Source organism: Marmota marmota, unplaced genomic scaffold, assembly GCF_001458135.2.
Source record: "Marmota marmota marmota unplaced genomic scaffold, marMar, whole genome shotgun sequence".
NCBI lineage: Eukaryota > Metazoa > Chordata > Mammalia > Rodentia > Sciuridae > Marmota > Marmota marmota.
The window spans coordinates 60,610,234-60,630,300 of NW_025999900.1; the positions used below are offsets into that span (position 1 = coordinate 60,610,234).

Below are 20,067 nucleotides of genomic sequence, written 5' to 3' on the forward strand. Positions count from 1 at the left end.
TGGCCATCCAGATGCTAAGCAAGAACTTTACAGGGGCGGTTTCTGGGTATCAAATCCAGGGCCCCCAGCATGCCACATGCTAGGCAAGCACTCTACCACTGAGGCACATTTCCAGACCAGAGGGTTTCTGTTTAAACTCAAACTCTGGATTCATTCTTTCCCCACCCTTGGCTGGAATTCCAAGCCTGTCCTCTTGCAACTCTCAGATAAGAAGCCAGTAACACCTGTGTTTACTCCTGCTCTAAATCCTTGACAATCAAATTTTCACAAACTGGATTTTGAACCGAGTTATCTCTAGGGGATCTTGCTACCCAGCAGGAAAGCAGAAAACCTTTTCATTTTTATACTCAGACGATTGAGACCTTCCTTCTAGCCATCACTGTAGAGTGTCTGGAGAGTGTCCAGGAGGTAAGACTGGTGCTCCCGCCCTCCTCTCCACCACCTTTGTTTTCTTTCCTCTCCCTACTTCGCCCCTCTTACTGGTGGCTGTTTCTGATCCTCCAGGGTTGATCTAGGGCTGCGGAGCCTGGGGGAGGTGGGGGGATACAACAGAGGCACCTGTGGCCACTCAGGTGGGAGCCATGCTGGGTAATGGCGCTTCATGTTCCTTCCTGCATCAGAATCCAGCCGTGTTGGGTTCTGCTGAGTCTGCACTGGTACCCATCCACTGCATGCCCTGGGGCACAGGACCTGACTGCCCTCCGCGGCCATCCAGAGATGTCCTCTGGCTCCCAACCTTTGTCCCAAGGTGCTCCTCTTTCCAGCCCAGCTCCCCCTTGGCTGGGGACCCAGTTTCCCTGTCCTGACTTCATAGCATGCCCTAGTGTCAGTATTGCCACCTCCCTTGTGGGATGTGTGACAGTGCAGCGTATTCAGCCAGCCTGAGCACGGTCCCCTCTTATCCCTGACTCTTCCTCCTTAGTTTGTTGTGCCCCCTTCCACTTTAAAGTCGCTAGTCTCTCCCTGCCTTGCCCTGAGCTCAGGTCCCCTGTACTTCTCCTCTTCTCCCAGGCTGGTTCCATCTGGTAGAGAAAGTGGTTTTGGATGCTGATCCTGAGCAACCACTTAAGTAAGCCAGCTGCCTGTCTGAGTCAGCTTCTGCTCTAGCATGGCTGGTTCTGGAGGAAACGGGATTCGAATTCCAGGAAAAGTTCCCAGAGGAAAGCAAAGGAACACAGAAAACACGGATTGATACTTAAGACACAGCATTGCCTCTGGCTTGCCACAAGGCATTTGGGAGGCGATACTCTAGTTTTAGAGCTCAAGAGTTCTGGCATTCACCTTTTGGGGGAGGGGGAAAGCCCTCAAGATAAGACATTCCACAGTGAGAACATGGTGGAAGGAGATCTGGCTGGCAAGGCCATGTTGAGGGGTGGAGGGTGGAATTCTTAGTAACGAACAGGTGTATGTGGCCTTGTATACGCAAACCTTATGGCTGCGTGGAAGGCCACAGACAGGGCGTGGGAGCAGTGATCTATGCCACCCCAGACTAATATTCAGGCTGACAGGACAGCCGACTGTTACTTATTGACAGAGACTTCATAATTGGTCTTTGCAAGGACTCAAAGACACTATCTACATACTTAGCGAAACACAATAGTACAAAATACCGGCTGAGCTTTCTTCACACCCAGGACAGACGTTATAGGACAGACGTTATTGGAGATAGTGCAGTAGCCAAGTCCCCAAGCTCAAGAAGGACCTGTTCCTGTCAGGAGACACCGTTCTTCCCCAGCTGCCAGAGAGGCCAAAGAGGCTAGCAGCCTCCGGCAAGAGATGCAGGAGTGATTGGGAGCAGGGAAGTGGCCTTTGGAGAGGGCAGTGTGTAGAACGGCAAGCCACTGCCCTTCCCACGTGGCACCCAATGCCAACCACTTCCTATGAGATGGGAATAGTTCATCCAGCCCTCTTAACTTTAGGGAGATTTCTTTCCTCAAGGTTGTCCAAAAATCCTTCCTATTCATGTTTACCTGAAGCCAGGTCGTAGACCTTGATTATGTTTGAACAAAACAAGACCTTTGAACCCACCGCAGGGACATGAGGCGAGCTCACTTTCCCCTCACATGACCCTTTGTCCTGTGGTTCCAAGGATCCTAGCGGTGTGATGTCACAGTCCTGCAGCCAGGCCCCTGGGCCCCTGGCAGAACTCCATGCCTGCTGTCACCAACAATGCAGCCAAAATGGAAACCGAAGTCCCTAAAGCACAGAGTGTGTTAGTTCTGGATTCTTTGTGTTCATCTCATCTATTTCAAAATGTGTGGGGTTATTAAGTCTAGGTAGTGGGATTTCCCGTGAGTTTGAAATAAAAAGGGAAAATCATTTGTAATTGTACAGCTTTGTAAATCTATTCTGTGCATAGATAATTGGAAAACCTTGGCCTATAGCTCTCTTTAAATCCTGTTTTGAAAATTATGAATATGCATTAATATTTTAAATATTAGTGGTATTTAAAAGAAAAAAAGCAGGTTGACATTTTAAAAGTTCCAGTAGGTCTGTACTCGTTCATTTCAAAGCAGAGAGTGGTCCAGCCACCATGGAAAACATCATAGAGGTTCCTAAAGAAATGGAAAATAGAACCACCATTAGACCTAGCGATTGCTCTTCTGGGCATGTAACAAAAAGATCTGAACTCACCAGCAAACCTGGCAGCTCTGGTCACGAAAGCAGGATATGGGAACAAACTCAGTGTCCATCTACAGCTGGATGGATAAAGAAAATGTGTTATATACATACATACATGCGCACGCCCCCCCCCCCACACACACACACCAGAATATTTTTCAGTCTTTGAAAAGGAGGAGATCCTGCCATTTGTCTTAACATGGATAGAACTGGAGGGCGTTAGGTCAAGAGAAATAAGCTCTGGAAAAAAAAAAAAAGCTTGCACATGGTATCACTTATTTGTGAAGTTTATTTTTAAAAGAGATCTAATTACAGATTTAGAGGAACAAACAGTGTAACCACTGGTGAAGATTAGGGTGGGGTGGGGATGGGGAGACATAGGTCAAGTGAAACAAAATCACAGTCTAGAGGTGGAAGGTGCCGCAGCACAAGGACTCCAGGGAATGGCAGTGTGTTCTAGCAGGGATCTTTGTTGAGTAGCGTTTTAGCAGCCCTATCACAGGAAAGTAACCAGAAGATACACAGCAAGTCTGCTTCACTGTAGTAACCATCTTATTATCTATATGTATCCCCTAGCAACACAGTTAAACCTCAGATATGCACATTAAAATTTATTTAAAATTAAAAATAAAGCAGACGGGAGAGATCACCTGCCTTGTAGCTCAACACTAGCCTAGGGAGGTGCTAGTTTTCTAGAATAAGGCCCTTGGGCTTGGCCCACCCAGTCATGCCTCTAAAACATTCCATAATTACCAAAAACTACATAAGAGGCCCCTTGTTGTTTACTGAACACACTTTCCTTCTGAATCAAGCAGAAATGAATGGTAAAGCCCAGTGACTTAAATAAACAAGGGAGCTCTTGAAAGGGACCTCAGCTAGATTTCTGATTATGTGTCCTTATCATAATGATGCAAGTTTTGAAAACTGAGACTAGATTGCTTAAATAAAGCTGGTCTTTGAATGTTAGTGAATCCCTCGATATTCTTAACAATGGTTTTATTTCTTTGTACCACTGCAACCTTACTAAGAAGTAATGTAAACCCATTTGGAGGAATTTCATTATGTTAAATAACACCTTTAATCATTATTTTATCTTGGTCATAACACTTAAATTTCTGAAAGACACAATTATTTCCTGAATCCTTTACCATCTAATGATCTGTGTGACATTGAAAAGTAGAAGAAAGAAGAGATGTTTTAATTAGATCATTTTATTGTCACTAGTAGGATATCAAAAGAGGCTAAAAGCTATTTTATATAAGTAACTCCCTGATAAACTAAAAGCATTAGAAGGAACCGTGGAGATCTAACCTCGGGCTTGGCAAGCTTGCGTTACTGTTAGACACGCTGTTAAGCAGTTGAAGGACTGGCTGTGTCCTGAGTGTGACAGCTGCTCAGATAACATGCTGTCCTGTAACCACTGTGCCTTTTTAGAGCAGACTCCTCCCTCCTCAGGTCCACCTCCCAGCTTCCAGGAACCCTGCATCCAGGGCTTGAGAGGGACCTGTGCACTGGGCCAAGTCAAAAATGCCAGGCACAGAGGAAGTGAGGTGGGGGCACAGCCTTTTCTGCAGCTCTAAAGAGAACAGTGCCTTTGAAAGTTGGGTCAAGTTTAATTATCATTCAAATCTAGCAAATATTTCCTGAGCAGTGTGTGGGGGTGGGGGTGGGGGGGGGCACGTGCACTAGAGACTGAACCCAGGTCCTCATGCATGCCAAGCACAAACTCTGCTACTGAGATTTAGTTCCAGCCCAAGCACCTACTTTTATTTTTTTTCTTTCCACATTTTTTATTGGTGCCTTATGGTTGTACATAATTACTTATTGTTACACATTCATACATGCACACAATATAACAAGATAGCTTGGCCAATATCATTCCCCAGCACTTCCCCCCCGTCCCTTCCTCTCACCCCGTAACCCCTTTCTTCTGCTGATCTCCCTTTGATTTTTAGGAGGTCCCTGCCTCCCCTACCTTTCCTTTCCTTTCCTTTGTCCTCTCCAGTTTCCACATAGAGAAAACATGACCCTTGACCTTCTGAGTTTGGCTCATTTCTAACATAAAGGTCTCAAGTTCCATCCATTTTCCCGCAATTGACATAATTTCATTTTTCTTTTTGTCTGAATAAAACTCCATTGTGTATACATACATTTCCTTTATCCATTCATCCATTGATGGACCCCTGGGCTGGTTCCATCGTTTAGCTTTTGTGATTGGTGCTGCTGTAAACATGGGGATGTGTGTATCCCTGCAGTAACGTGACTTTGATTCTTTAGGATAAATACTGAGGAGTGGTACAGGTAGGTCACAGGGTGGTTCCGTGCCTGGCCTTTAGAGGAACTTCCATACTGATTTCCTTAATGGTTATACTAATGTATAATCCCACCAATAGTGTAAAAGCGTTCCTTTTTACTCACATGCTCTCCAGCGTTTATTATTGTTTGTATTCTTGATGACTGTTATTCTCACTGATGTGAGATGACATCTCAGTGTGATTTTGATTTGCATTTCCCTAATTGCTAATGATGTTGAACATTTTTTCATATATTTGTTGGCCATTGTATTTCTTCTTTAGAGAAGTGTCTATTTAATTCATTTTCCAATTTATTAATTGGATCAGATTTTTGGAGTGTAAATTTTGTGAGTTCTTTACATATTCTAGATATTAATGCTCTGTTGGAGGAGTAGCTAGCAAAGATAATCTCCCGTTTTATAGATTCTCTCTTTACATTCCTATTGTTTCCTTTGCCAAGCACCTACTTTTTGTGGGTTTTTTTTTGTACCAGGGATTGAACCCAGGAGTCCTTGACTACTGAGTAACATCCCCACATCCCCAAGCATTTTTATTTTGAGACAGGGTCTTTCAAGTCACTTAGGACCTCGCTAAGTTGCTGAGGCTGGCCTTGAACTCAGGATCCTCTTGCCTCAGCCTCCTGAGCTGCTGGGATTACAGGTGTGCACCACCACACCTAGAGACAAGCACCTACTTTTAATAAATCATGTGCTAGCAACATAAATGAACACTATCTCACTTCATTCTCACAACAGAAGCATTTATTATTGCATATTAGGATTACACAAGTGTAATATTGAGTTAAAATTGGGAGAGCTGGACTCAGAGGCACATGCCTGTAGTTCTAGATGAGGTCAAGGCAGGAGTCTCGCTCTAGCTCAGAAGTTTGAGACCAGCTTGTTCAAGACTATGAGACCCCATCTCAACAAAAAAGTCTGTTAAAAAAAAAAAAACAAAAAAAACACCAGAACTGAGTAAAACTCCGAGTCTTATTCGGCTCCACCTAAAGTTGTGATTGCAAGACAGTTTTCAACGCAGGCATGGACGTTTGCTTCTGTCCCTCTTACAGACAGCTCACTGCTATCCATTCATCTATCAAAACCACGTAACTTTTACTTTAAAAGGATCCCTATCACCCTTTTAACCACACAGTTCTTGAGGTAGTTTAGAACCTCATTCCCATGTAGACCGTGCTCCCCAGTAACATATTTTTTCTTTTTATCAGGCCGACTGGAAGATCAATATGTAATTAGATTTGTCAAAGAAAAGCTAAAATCTATGCCTTGTAGGAATCAAGGATACATTTTGGATGGATATCCAAAGACCTATGATCAAGCAAAAGATCTGTTCAATCGTAAGTTTTGAGTGTTTCCTATGTTTTGTGCATTTATATTCAGATAAATTGTGACCCTATTGTTCACTCAATTAAATAAAGAAATATGGAGAGACTTTTAAATTTGAATCTTGGCTCACCTTTTATTAGGTACATAGCTTTGTTTGTTGGTTAGTTTATTGATACTGTGGACTGAACCCAGGGGCATACTATGACTGAGTCACATCCCCAGATCTTTTTTTTTATTTTGAGATGAGATCTGGCTAAATTGATCATGCTGGCCTGTGGTCCTTCTGCCTCAGCCTCCCGATTAGCTGAGATAATACTTCCCAGGTAGCTAGCTGGGATTATAGGTGTGCACCACTGCACCCAGCCACAATGAATTTTTTTTTTTTTTTAAACAGGGTCTTGCTAAATTGCTAAGGGCCTCACTAAGTTGTTGAGGTTGGCTTTGAACTTGCAATCTTCCTGCCATAGGCTCCTGAATTGCTGGGATTACAGGTATCCACGGTACCCAGCCATAATAAGAAATTTTAGTGAATCATCATATTGTAGGTTTATGTGTTGATTTTTTCCTCATTTTATATTCATTGTAGAAGTTTTTTTAAAAAAGTAGAATAATATAGGAAGAAAATTAAATACGTGGGCAGAAGTCTAATGTGTTCGGTAATGGAAGGAGGACCTTTGCCTTCTTGGGGTTGGTAGTGGTCTGGTGTACAGTTCCAGGAAACAAGCAAAACAATCCTTGTTATTCTGAGGCTTATGTTCCCCGTTGTCCAGTGTTAAATGTATGTTTTTGTCTTTGTTAGAAACAGATCAGCAATACAAAGATTCCTTGTTTTTATCACTGGTATTTAATGTCTAGGGTCTTGTAGTTGTTGTTTTGGTGCTAGGGGTTGAGCCCAAGGGCACTCTCCTACTGATCCACACCTCCAGCCCTTCTTAGTTTTTATTTTGAGACAGGGTCTTGCTAGGTTGTCAGGCTGTCTGTCCTCTAACTTGCAATCTTCCCGTCTCAGCCTTCTGAGTCACTTGGATTACAGACCGGCACCACCACACCCAGTTAGATGCATAGCTTTTTAACTTTTTAAAAGTTTTTATTTCATTGTAGCATAAACACTTAACATGAGATCTACCTTCTTAATACATTCTTAAGTGCACAGTGCGTTATTGGTGACTCTTTGTCCTATGTTGTTCAGCAGATCTCTAAAGCTTATTTATCTAGCTGGACTAAAACTTTGTCTCCATTGATTGCTAATTCTCCTTCCCCACCTCCGCAGCCCAGCACAGCCCCCATTCCATGAATTTGACCATTTAAGATCCCTCATGTAAGTAGAATCCCACAGGACTTTTTCTGTGACTGGCCCACTTCACTTAGCCTAATGTCCTTAAGGTTCGTCCACACTGCAGAAGTTTTTTTTTTTTTTTTCAAGGCTGAATAGCATTCCACTCTTTGTATGAACTACACTTTCTGTATCCATTCATCTATCAATTGATGTTTAGGTTGCAAGACTATTTCTGAACTACGTTGTCTATTGATGACTAGTTTTCATTAGTGTTTGTGAATTAAGGTAGGATATTTAAGTTCTTGCTATGACCCTTAGTAATATGTTAATAAATGTTACTTCATATATTTTGTTCTATTAGAGGAAGATGAGGAGGAGGAGGAAGAAGTCAAAGGCAAAATGCTTCCCTTTGATAAATTAATTATACCTGGTAAGTTTAAGATATTTCTCCAAGATCACATTTAAATGAATGGTATTCAACATCTCGTGTGCCAAAATAATCTTTTTGAGTTTAATAAAATAGATCTATTTTTAGGAAAAAATTAAAAGATGCACACAAGCACAAACTTGGAAAGGAGAGAGTGTACCAGGGGTAAATATCAGAGATACTGAAGTTCTGAAATGGAGAGCAGTCCCTTGGAGAGCAGTCCTGCTGCTCTCCCCTGTGACCAAGGACCCGGTAGCCAGTAGCTGTCCTGGTGAAGGTGTGGAACTGAGTCACCTGGCAAGCCCACAGGGGCCTGGGCTACCACAGCCCCTTCCCTCCTGTTTCTGGCGCCATTATGCCTTTATTTCCAGAGGACCCTGTGACCCTGAGTGGAGACGGTCAGGTGAGAGCCTTCCTGTTGGCCACTGACTTAAGGCGCAGCACTTCAATCCACGGTGTCTGGACACAGATGTCTCACAGCGCACTGGAGATGGAAGCATAAACCACTTGTCCACCACAACAGGATTTGTGGAGCATGGGCAGGCACTCTGTGACCCTTTAAAAAGTTTTATGGTCACTTTTAGATAGTTCGCATGACGTGAATCATAGGGAGTCATTTTGAGTCATGTGATCAATAAAAGCAGCTATTTTCAGCAACTTACTTCAAGGTTGTAACTGAAAGGGCCTGCTAGCGGGCACCAAAGGGGTACAGTTGATAGCTGTAGTAATCTCTTCCCCTTGGTCTAGGCACAGCTGGCAGAGAAGCTTCTGGAAGCTCTGAGATCACCAGAAAGCAGTTATCCTCAGGGATGGATATTTATTGTCTGTCTGTGGGCTCTGCACCAATGGCAGAAACCCAAAATGCCAAAAGGAGGGGTTGTCTCAGATATGTCATTAATTTAGGTATACACTTTGGGAAAAGTTAAAGAGTAAAATTGATGTTTTTTGAATAACTAGAACTATCCTATTTATGAGACTTTAACACTTCTGGGTAATATTCATTAATTTATTGCAAACTCCATAGTAAATTATAATGCTCTTGCTGAGGTAACTGGATAAAATTCAGCTTGATTAACAGCTTCTCATGTGCCAGGTACCACGTGAGATCTGAGCTGGGGAACCTTTTCACAGTGCCATGTGGAGGAATGACACCCCGGTTTACCAGATCCAAAAGCCAAACCCCGGTTTACTTTTCTGAAAAAGGGAAGGGTTTCCATTCAAACTTGGTCTAGGCTGCATGGAACCTTTCTTGGGGTTTCTATGGGAAAGCAAGGCAGATGAAAGGAAGCTCAGGGTTGGCTAGTTGGGGCGCAGAGGTGGTCTTTACTTGCCTGGCCCTGAGATGATTTGGGGCAGGGCAGAGACTGGTGTGGTATGAGAGTTGGGTCAAGTGTGGTGATGGCTTACTGAGAGGGGGTTACTCTCAAGTAAACCCACCTAGGGGTGCTGGCTCATCGTCTTCGTTCAGCAAAGAATTGAAGGGCAGGACACAGAGATAGCAGGCAAGCAGTAGGTTTATTGCAAAAGTGGTGACAGACTTCTCTATGGAAAAGGGGCCCCAGAGCTGGGAGTCTGGTGGGGAATTTTGGCCTGTTCTTTTTACGGTCTCTGAAATTTCCTCCTTTCCTTATCTCCTCCTCTGTCCACACTCTCATCAATATTACTGACTGGTGTCCCCTCTGTCCACACATCTGTGTTAGTTTTTCTATTGGATCCCCCACTTAGGAGCATGAGTATGGAAGTGTCTGTCTGATTGGGTCCCCTGGTTGTGTCCACGAGCACTTTTGTCAATCAGGAAGTTGACCTCTTTGGAAGGCCCTCTCCGTGCTCCTTTGTCCTGGCCCTGCCCCGACCTCCTCACTGCCATCTTTCCTGGCTGCCTGCGCCCTTCTAGATGCCCCCCAATAAGTTGCCTGTCTTTGGAAACTCACAACTAGCTAGCTCTGGGAGCGGGGGAATCTCTAGACCGGAGGCCCCCCAAGACATCAAAACATCATAAGACATAGAAAAATTTAAAAATGGTTAATACAGCATCCACGCTTCACGTCAGTGATGAAGCCTTTGACTGTACAACATCAGTTCTGGACGCATTCTCTCCCCGGGATCAGTCCGTGGATTTCCCCACTGCCATGAGCTCAGGTCCAGTTTCATTCCCAGCCAGTTTAAGACAGTAGGTGCTCTGAATAATTGTCTTGAGATATTGCAAAAAGTTCTCTCTGAATCATAAAGACCTGTGATTGTGTACATGTTCAAATATGTAACAACAAATCTCATCATTACGTACAACTATAATGCAAGAATAAAAAAATGTGGAAAAAAGGAACTTTGAAAAAAATCACCTACTGGTAAGTATATTTTATCACAGTAAAGTCCTTTGAAGATTGGAGAATCAAGTATAATACTCACTATTTGAAATATTTGATTAACTGGAATCTTCTACCTCCCAATCACTTGGGGGAAATAAGAGATAGTATTATACATATTTTGAAATTCTTCGATTATTAACAAAGTTAGTAACTTTCTACCTAGATTTCTAACATCCTAGAACTTAAATAGATTCAATTTCCAATAAATTTATTGACAGAATTTTGATTCAAGTATTATACAAGAATTTAGGAATTTAAGTGTCTCCCTTTTCAAAATGTACTACTCATGAAAACCAAATGGCCAATGATGAGCAAAACAGATGAGAACAGTAGTAGAATCCGACTATTATGGATTTGTAGGGTCCCATTCCACAGCCCAGTCCTCAGCCTTTATTTCCACTGTTAACACAGGTGGCAGCCCCAGGCCCTGTTCACACCTGTTCCTCACACACCATGGGCACACCATCCTCTAGCCTTCCTGATACACTTAACTTTCCACTCTAGTGAGCTCTTAGAGTGCAAGTAAATGAGGTGTGAACCAGACAATCAGAGCAGAAATCGATGATTCTCCATCTTAGTGGGCTTCTGTGGGTAGCATGTTTTGGGGATGCACTTGGCCTGGGACCCATGTCTGCTGGTGCTATTGTTGAGAATATCAGGAAGAGCAACTTCCCTTGGGCAGCTTATTCCCCTGACCCACACTCTGATCTCACATTCACTCAACAAATACACAGCTCTGCGTTGCTGGGCCAACTCCAGAGCTTCTCCCTCTCTGCAGAATTCGTGTGTTCACTGGATGCCTCCGATGAGTTCCTGAAGGAGCGGGTGATGAACCTTCCTGAGACCGTTGTGGCTGGAACCCACTATAGCCAGGACCGCTTCCTCCGGGTGCTAAGCAACTACCGGGACATCAATATTGAAGATGAGACTGTCTTAAACTATTTTGATGAAATTGAAATCCACCCAATACATATTGGTATGAAATGAACTGCAGGGGGATGTGGATGTTCAGACCCAGGACACCCCTGGCAACCGGGGTGCACGTCTGATGGGGATGGTGGGGATGAGGAGTGTGGGGTATAACCCTGTGCTGGGGCTCAGGGAGCCACAGGTGGACTGGCACTCCTCTGGGCTGTTGTTCCACCAGGGGACATGGTGGTGGAGAAGAATTATAGGAAAACATAGGGGTACATTATGAAATGGAAGCCAGATAGGCCTATTTTTAAAAAGGCATTTGGAAGAAATGCATTCTTACTACTGGTTGCTTTGGACCCTTCCTCCAGGTTTCTTGGGGCACTGTTCTGTCCCCATTGCTTGCCAGGCAGTGGCACTTTTCACAGACCTCAGACTCACCTTCTGTTTCCCACAACACACAGCTCAGCTCAGCACGCAGCACTGCTCAAGAACCAGCGTCTGCATCAGCCTCTCCCCACCCTCCTGTCCCCTCACACCTCAGAGCTGTCCGGCTTCCCTTGGCTCAGCGAACCTTCAGTTTCCTTTCTAGTTTTCTGGCTCTTGATACTTCTCTGGGTTTGGGGAAAACACCCGTTCCCTACCTGGCAGATAGGACAGCATTTGGAACCTGGAGTACTGTTAGGCTTAGAACTAAGAGACGGTGGGGACAGAGGGCTCACTCCAGCTCTGGCTCTGTCCTCTCATCAGTGAAATAGGAAAATGACCACTCTGGAGGCTTGTTATGAATGGTAGAGATGAGAGATAAAGTGCCTGGTGCATTGAAGGAGTTTATCACTATCCATACTAAGGCATAACGTGATGCACTATTAAGAAACAGAAAAATAAGCTGGACACAGTGGCACACACCTATAGTCCCCGAAGCTCAGGAGGCTGAGGCAGGAGGGTCACAAGTCTGAGGCAGCCTCAGCAACTTAGCAAGTCCCCGTCTCAAAAAGGGCTAGGGATGTAGCTCAGTGGTAAAGTGGTTCTGGTTTCAACACCCAATACTGAAAAAGAAAAAAAATATATATACAAGTCTATAAAGTCTTCTTCTCTGTTTTACACCCTCAGCATTGATTGGGGTTTGCCATCGTTCCGATGTGTTTCTGCACAAGGAACACACTTACATATAAAGAGCTACTAATATGAAAGTCAAACTGTTTACCTAAAGAACTAGGAAAAAAATGGTAAATTTCAGAAAATTGTCATCTTTTCAGTAAAGGCTAAAAAATTATTTATAGAAAGAAAGATCAGAGAACCTGAGGAGAGACACTGAGGAGAAACCGAGGTGGGTGGAGGAAGGAATGAGTGACCGTAGTGTTCCTGCCCGTCCTGTCTGTGCCCATTGCACTGAGCCTCATGTCCACACTGACAACTGGGAGATAAAGGAAAAGCAAAGGGAGAAGCGGATCACAGGTGTGGGCATTGGGGGTGGTGTCTGAAGGTCAGGAATGCAGGCTGGCCTCATAAGGGTCTGCAACGGGACCTGGGAAGATGCTGGGAAGCACATTCTCTGCATGTCGGGAGTCCACTTCTCTGTGGGTCTTTTGTCCCATCTCTTTGGACCACACCCTCTGTAGACCAGTGTACTCCTCCTCCTGTCTGGCCCACAGCAGACTGAGGCCACCGTAACCCTGGAGTTGCCTTGCTATCTGGGAGTTGAGCCAGAGCTGGACTTGACTCTGTGTCCCAACACCACATTCCTAGACAGGCAACTTTGCTGGTTGAGGTTTGGTCAGATATCACGGGGCCCAACAGCAGCTACCCAGTTCCAAGGGTCGAGGAGGATGTTGCAGATTATTTAGCAGATCACACTCCACTAAAACGGAACCCATTAAGAAACATTTGAGGGCACTTAGTGACATCAAGGTTGTGATTACTTGGAGACATCAGGGAGTACATCTCAATTTCAGAGGTCAGGCAATGGGGAGGTGGCAGGTTGGGCCTGTATTTCGCTTTTCCAGGATTTATTTCTGCTACTCTCTAATGCATGGGCCCTGCTCCTCCCCTCTTCTATTAGAACTTGCTGTGTCTCTAGTCTAGATCAAGGTCATGCACAGCAGTGGCTGCGGGTGAGATGCAGCAAGCAGTTGCCAGGTGTGCACTACCTTCCATTCTCTGCAGAAACCTCCCAGGAAAACCCAAGCATGAGCCGGGCACAGTGGCACACACCTGTGATCCCAGCAACTCGGGAGGCTGAGGCAGGGGGATCGCAAGATCCTGACCAGCCTGGGAAACTTAGCATGACCCTGTGCCAATATAAAAAATAAGGAGGATTGGGGATGTGGCTCCGTGGTTAAATGCCTCTGGGTTCAATCCCTGGTACCAAATAAAATAAAATCATAACAACAAGCCAGGCATCATGACACACAATTATAATGCCAATTACTCAGGAGGATCCCAAGTTCAAGGCCAGTTTTGGCAACTTAGTAAGACCCTGTCTCAGAATAAAAAATAAAAAGGCCTATGGATGTAGATCAGGGGTACAGCACCTCTGGGTTCCAATCCCAGTACTGAAAAAAGGAAGAAAGCAAAAAAGGTTGAAAGGAAGGGAAGGGGGGAGAGTGGGAGGGAGGGGAGGAAGGAAGTCCGTTTTGGTCACAGCTGCAGAGAGTCTGGTTCATACTCCACAGGCCCTGTTGCTTTGGGCCTGTGACAAGGCAGCATATCATGGGGGAGCCTGTGGAAGAGCCAAACTTCTGGGCCCATGGCCTGGAAGCGAAGGAGAGTCAGAGGAAGAGTCCAGAGCCCCAAATCTCCTTCAAAGGCACATCCCAGTGACCTAAGTGTCCTGGACATTGTGCTCAGCAGATCAAGCACCACTGGGAGAGCAGGAGAACTCAGGTTCGTCCATCAATGGATCCAGATGAGCCTGTGCTCTGAGGTTCTGGGCCCCGGTACAATATTGGTGGGTTAGAATTCTTGACCTTCAGGACCAAGGACCATGTACAAAATTTCATAAGTAGTTCACAGGTGCAGAACAAAGGAAAACACTGGGGAGCGTTGTTATCGTGGCTTAGACAACAGTTAATTGGCATTGTGACCTAAAATTTATACTAGCCATTAAGTGATGTAGCTACATCCCTAAAAAGTTTACAAACTAAAAAAATAAAAAGTTTACAAAGTATAAGAAGTATCTCTGGCCTTGAAAAACCTGATATGTTTACATATCAAGAGAGAGTCACCAGACTCCTACAGATAAGCTATTTACAACCCAATTAACCTCTGGTTAATTAGGTTCCCTGAGGAGAGGCTGAGAGGTGGGCTAACCCTTTCCCCAGGCGCTGGTTCTTCACCATAATGCTCTTATAATTTCATTTTATTATCAGATCTGGCATCTCCACCATATAAGCTAGGCCCCCCTCTCTTAAAGGCTCTACCTCCTGATGTACCACCCTGGTGACCAAACCTTTCACACATGGTCCTTTGGGGACATTCAAGATCCAAACTATAGCACAGCTCATTCCCTAATCCATCCATTCAGATCAACAATCCGACAGACCCAAGCCCAAATCCTCCTGCTTAATTTCAGAGAATCATAAGTATTCCATGGGAATAGAAATTCTCAACTGTCGTCCCCTAGAAGAGGAAACTTCAGGGTGGCGATCTGTATAATTTGCTATCACAAGCAAATTATACAATAATAAGAAAGGATATCCCTAATAGCAGACAGCCCTAGAATATAAGTATGTGTTGGTCTCCCCTCTCCCGTATTTAAAGATGTAGGAAAACTTGAGGTTGCTCAGAACAGACTTGCCATCAAACAGCTCATCAAAGAGATTGGGGAGCCTCGAAATTATGGTTTAACCGAGGAGGAAAAGGTCGAAGCCGATCGGCGAGCTGCAGAGGAACGCCTGGCTAGGGAGGCTGCCGCGGAGGCTGAGTGTGAGCGCCTTGAGGCCATGGAGGCTGCGGAGAAGCTGGCCCGCTGGGAGGAGTGGGTGAGTGAGCATGGAGGGGAGGGGTCATGGAAACACCCCAAACATGGATTTCCGTTATATGTACCATCTTAAAAAGACATCCTCAGTCTTTTGCTTAATTAATGAGAAAAACTTGGCACTGTCAGTAGGATTAATAACATACACCTCTGTGAATGTGCTGCATTTGGCTGCGTGCTCTGACTTGGTTTGATTTTTCCTCCATTTACCCATCTAACCTAAGTGGTCAGCCTCCCTTTCCAAATCACTAAGGCTGGTTAATTCTGCTTCCCAAAACAGCACTCAGATCCATCCACACTCTCCACTTCTCCTGACCAGGGTCAGTGTGTCTCATCAGAATTAGGGGGTGTCCTCTCCCCGGCTCTTCCTCTCTGCCCCTGTCCATCTCCCACTGTTCCTAGCTGCTGCCAGGTGGTGCTTCTAACCTGCAGCTCCACCACGGGCATGGCTGTTTAAAGCTCCTCATGGGCTGTCCGGCTCCATTAGGTAAAAGTCCATTCTCCTCATTGTTAACTCACAAGGTCCTGAGTGTCCCGGGCACTTCGAATCTTTCCCAATTTCAAACTCTGCCCGGTTGGTCTTCTCACACCATCTGCATGACTGACTGCCTCATCACAACTCTGCTAAAAGTTTCTTTCTAAGGAGGCTTTTTCTGGCCACCATTTGTAGAATTTCAACCCGTCTTCTTCCTACCATGTTACGCACCCTTTCATACTTCTGACTTTCTGTGCTGGGGGTATAGCTCAGTGGTAGAGCGCGTGCTTAGCATACTTCTGACTTTCTTCTCTATCTAACAGTTCTATATATTTTATATGTTCAACTTGTTTCTTGCCCTTTCCTTGCACAGAATTCAAGTTACATGAGGACAGGAATCTTTGTCATCGTGTTCCACTGCTGTATTTTTCAGTGCCCAGAACAATGCCTGAGAGGCACTAAGAAAATGTTGTGAAAAGATGGAAGGAAGGCAGGCTAGAAAAAAGGACGAGGGGAGGGAGAATGTCCTCAGCACACATCCTTGGGGGATGGATTGATTGCCTTGGCATAAATTCCTAAGATCTGTTGGGTCAGACTAGGCAAGGTTCAAGGTTTTGTTTGTTTTTTGTTGTTTTAAAAATATTTTTAGTAGTAGATGGACCTAACTTTATTTATTTATTTTTATGTGGTACAGAGGATCCAACTCAGTGCCTCACAAGTGCTAGGCAAGCGCCCTACCACTGCGCCCCAGTCCCAGCTCAGCCCTCAAGTTTTGATATATACTTCTACACTGCCCTCCAGCAAGGGTAAACTGGTTCACACATCATCTAACAGAGGCTGTTTCCCAACACTTCATTCAACCTGGCTTTCTCAAATTTGTTCAAACATGTCAAACTGATAAAGAAAAACAACCATGTTGTATTTGGATTCATTCTCTGATCTCTAATTTGACAACCTTTCCAACTTTGTTAGGAATTGAAGTTTCATGTTGCTCGTTGTCACTGTGTGTAGGCTGTCTTTTTCTTGTTATTTATTAGAACTCCTGATACAGCAATAACCTCAATTGGTCTTCCAAGACTTGCTCCAAGCATTCAAATCCCACTCCACTCTCTTTGTAGGTATGTGGCCCTGCCAGAGTTACCTTTGTACCTCAATTTCTCTATCTGTAAAATGGGGATTCAGGCCTAGAGATGTGACTCAGTGGTAGAGTGCTCACCCAGAATTATAAAGCCCTGGATTTGATCTAAGTGCTATAAAAATAAATAAAAATGATAAATGAATAATGTGGGAACAATGATAGCACCTACTTCATAAAGTTGTACCTGATTAAAACATTAATTAAAGGGCTAGAGTTGTGGCTCAGTGGTAGAGCACTTGCCTAGCATGTATGAGGCACTGGGTTTGATCTTCAGCACCACATGAAAATAAATAGGTAAAATAAAGGTATTGTGTTCATCTACAACTAAAAAATATTTTTAAAAAAACATTAATTAACTTAAAGCACACAATGCCTGGCCAATAGTGTGCAGTTACATAAACTCTTTAAAATAGTCTAGCTTTTTATAATGTGCTACAAATAGTTTTTCTGAATTAATCACCCATCTTTCAATATTATTTATGGCATTTTCTCTGGCCAAACAAATTTTTTTTTTTGGTCACTCTCAAGGTAAAGTCATAACTGATATTTTTGCCTGAAAACAGATGCTTCTCAGCAAGACAGCAAACCCAGATACCCAAACTGGAAAGTCAGGCATCATAACACACATCTGTGTTCCTTGTAGCCCGGGAGATGTTACCCCCGCACCCCACCCCACTTTTTTTTGTACCAGGGATTGAACCCAAGGACACCTAACTACTGAACTACATGCCTAGGCCTTTTTAAAAATGCTACTTTATTTTGAGACAGGGTCTCACTAAGTTACTTAGAGCCTCACTAAGTTGTTGAGGCTGACTTTGAATTCATGATCCTCCTGCCTCAGCCTCCCGGGCTACAAGGAACACAGATGTGTGCTATGATGCCTGACTTCCCAGTTTAGGTATCTGGGTTTGCTGTCTTGCTGAGAAGCATCTCTTTTCAAGCAAAAATATCAGTTATGACTTCACCTTGAGAGTGACCAAAAAAAAAAAAAAAAAGCCAAAAACCTCAAAATGGCCTAAAGAAAGTTTATGAGTTCTTGTAACAGTCCAGGCTTCAGGTGAGACCTGATTTGGTGGCTCAGGTAATTCACCAAGGAGCTGGGGTCTCCCTCTCTGCTCTACCTTCCATGTTTGGCTTCATTCTAAAGCCCACCTGATGGGCCTACCCTTAACTAATGCCCATGGGCAGAAGACACCTAGCCCAATAGGCTTAAGTCTTGCCAAAACCAAAACAACAGGCCCCAAAGGCAGGAGTTTTCAAAGGAAATCTGGAGTTGGAGAAAGGGGGACTACACACTGTGCTCTGAGCAGGGACAGCATGGTCACTGTACTAATCCCTCTGGACTCCCCAGTAGCACTCCTGTGATTTTGCTCTCTATTTCCTCCCCCGGGCAGCTGGAAATGTTTTTGTATCAGAAAGGATCCATCTTTTGATTTTCTAAATGATGAGACAGTTGTGATCACGTCATTTATGTCTTTTCTCTGCTGACTGAACATGTCATCTTTATCATAAGGTGGTAACATTTTTAGCATTATCCAGTTCTAATGCAGTGTGTGTGGGGGGGGGTTGTGTAGAGGTTCTACCGTTTCTGACTGTGCATTTTCCCCTCCTCCAAACATTCTATTCTTAGAATAAGCGACTAGAGGAAGTAAAACGGGAAGAAAGAGAACTGCTGGAGGCTCAGTCTGTTCCCCTGAGGAACTACTTAATGACCTATGTGATGCCAACCCTCATGCAGGGGCTGAATGAGTGTTGTAAAGTCAGACCCGATGATCCTGTGGATTTTCTGGTAAGAGGTTTAATTTTTTAAAATATCAGTCTCAAAATAAGATTTGCCTGAAATTTAATGGAAAACACCTGAATAGAGAAATTGTGGGTCTGGTTATTTGAGAAATAGCTTCAAATTCACAGTATACAAGAACATCCAACCCCTACTTATTCTTATATAATAGAATTTTATCATTCATTTGGAAGCAAAGAATTTACGTACTTTTATTTTAAAATTATAAGCATTAATAGTACAAATATATAACTAATAATAAATATCTTATAAATTGTTGATTTGTCTTTTTGAATTGTAGGCAGAATATCTCTTCAAGAACAATGCTGAAACGCAGTAAAACTTCAAAGATCTTGCAACATGCAACCCTACAGAGCTAGAGATCAACTTAACAGTGTAATTTGAAAAAATTGCTTTTAGAAATGCATTCTTAGTTTTTTGAAAATTCTTTCTTTTTCTGTAACCAAATATTCTATAAAGTAGAATCATAATAAAAAGCTAAATGGCAATGAGTGAATGACTACTTCATTAAAACTACAATTGAAAAATAAATTGATAAGGCATCTGTGCATAGCCTATGAGATCAATGCTGATTTAATATTTCATTATTAGGTCAGTTCCAAATATTCTGCATATTCATGCCCATAGTAATTTAATTTACAGCACAAAGAAAATCACTAGCAGGTTCACTAATGATTTTACACAACTTGTTAACTTAGTACCAGGTCCCAGTACCAATGGTTAGAAATGAAAATAAATAGAACAGTTGTTGAGTCTTAGTAAGTCAGATAAGATTGGCTTCTGTAAGGCTGCTTCTGAGTTCAGGATCAAGATTCTATCTGATGAATCAGAGAACTGTAAACCTTGTGGTGGAAAAAAATCCATGTTGCACAAAGAATAATACTGATGATATATGTGATAATTAGAAAGTTGCCAAATATATTTTGACAAATTAACTTTATGATATAGGCTTAAGCTCACAATTTTTCCCCAGCTCTGAAACCCCCTTAAAATTCCTAGATTTGCCTTAAATAAGAAATTACTTTAATGATATATATTTTCACAATGTAACCTGAATATAACTACATTTTTAAAATTATATAGACTGTATGTCTGTGTGTACATATATTATTGTTGTTGTTTATTTTTCTGTGGCATTGGAGATCAAACCCAGGGCCTCATGCATGCCAGGCAAATGCTTTACCACTGAGCCACATCCCCAGCCCTTCACATTTTTTTTTCTTAAATCATGGTTGTATTAATCAACTTTTCATTTCTGTGAAAAAAAAAAAAAAAAAAAACCCGACAAGAACAATTTAGAGGAGAAAAGTTTAGTTTGACACCAGTTTCACAGGTGTCAGCACATGGCCCTCAGCTAACTATTGCTCAAGGCCCAAGGTGAGGCAGAAGTTCACGCAGAGGGCACTGCAGAGGAAGGCTGCCCAACTCTTGGCA

The 20,067-nt window shown here is 43.4% G+C and overlaps 1 protein-coding gene across 2 annotated transcripts in view; it reads left to right on the forward strand.

Moving 5' to 3' along the window:
• Ak7 (adenylate kinase 7) overlaps window positions 1-19,115 on the forward strand; it is a 70,685-nt gene extending 51,570 nt beyond the window's left edge. For both annotated transcript variants that reach the window (XM_015495403.2, XM_048799304.1), the window contains exons 13-18: window positions 6,142-6,270; window positions 7,897-7,965; window positions 11,107-11,304; window positions 15,003-15,223; window positions 18,463-18,621; window positions 18,914-19,115. In XM_015495403.2, the coding sequence (XP_015350889.1) occupies window positions 6,142-6,270; window positions 7,897-7,965; window positions 11,107-11,304; window positions 15,003-15,223; window positions 18,463-18,621; window positions 18,914-18,952 (815 nt within the window). In that variant the 3' untranslated portion in view covers window positions 18,953-19,115. The remainder of the gene's footprint in view (window positions 1-6,141; window positions 6,271-7,896; window positions 7,966-11,106; window positions 11,305-15,002; window positions 15,224-18,462; window positions 18,622-18,913) is intronic.
• Window positions 19,116-20,067: the final 952 nt, after the last annotated feature.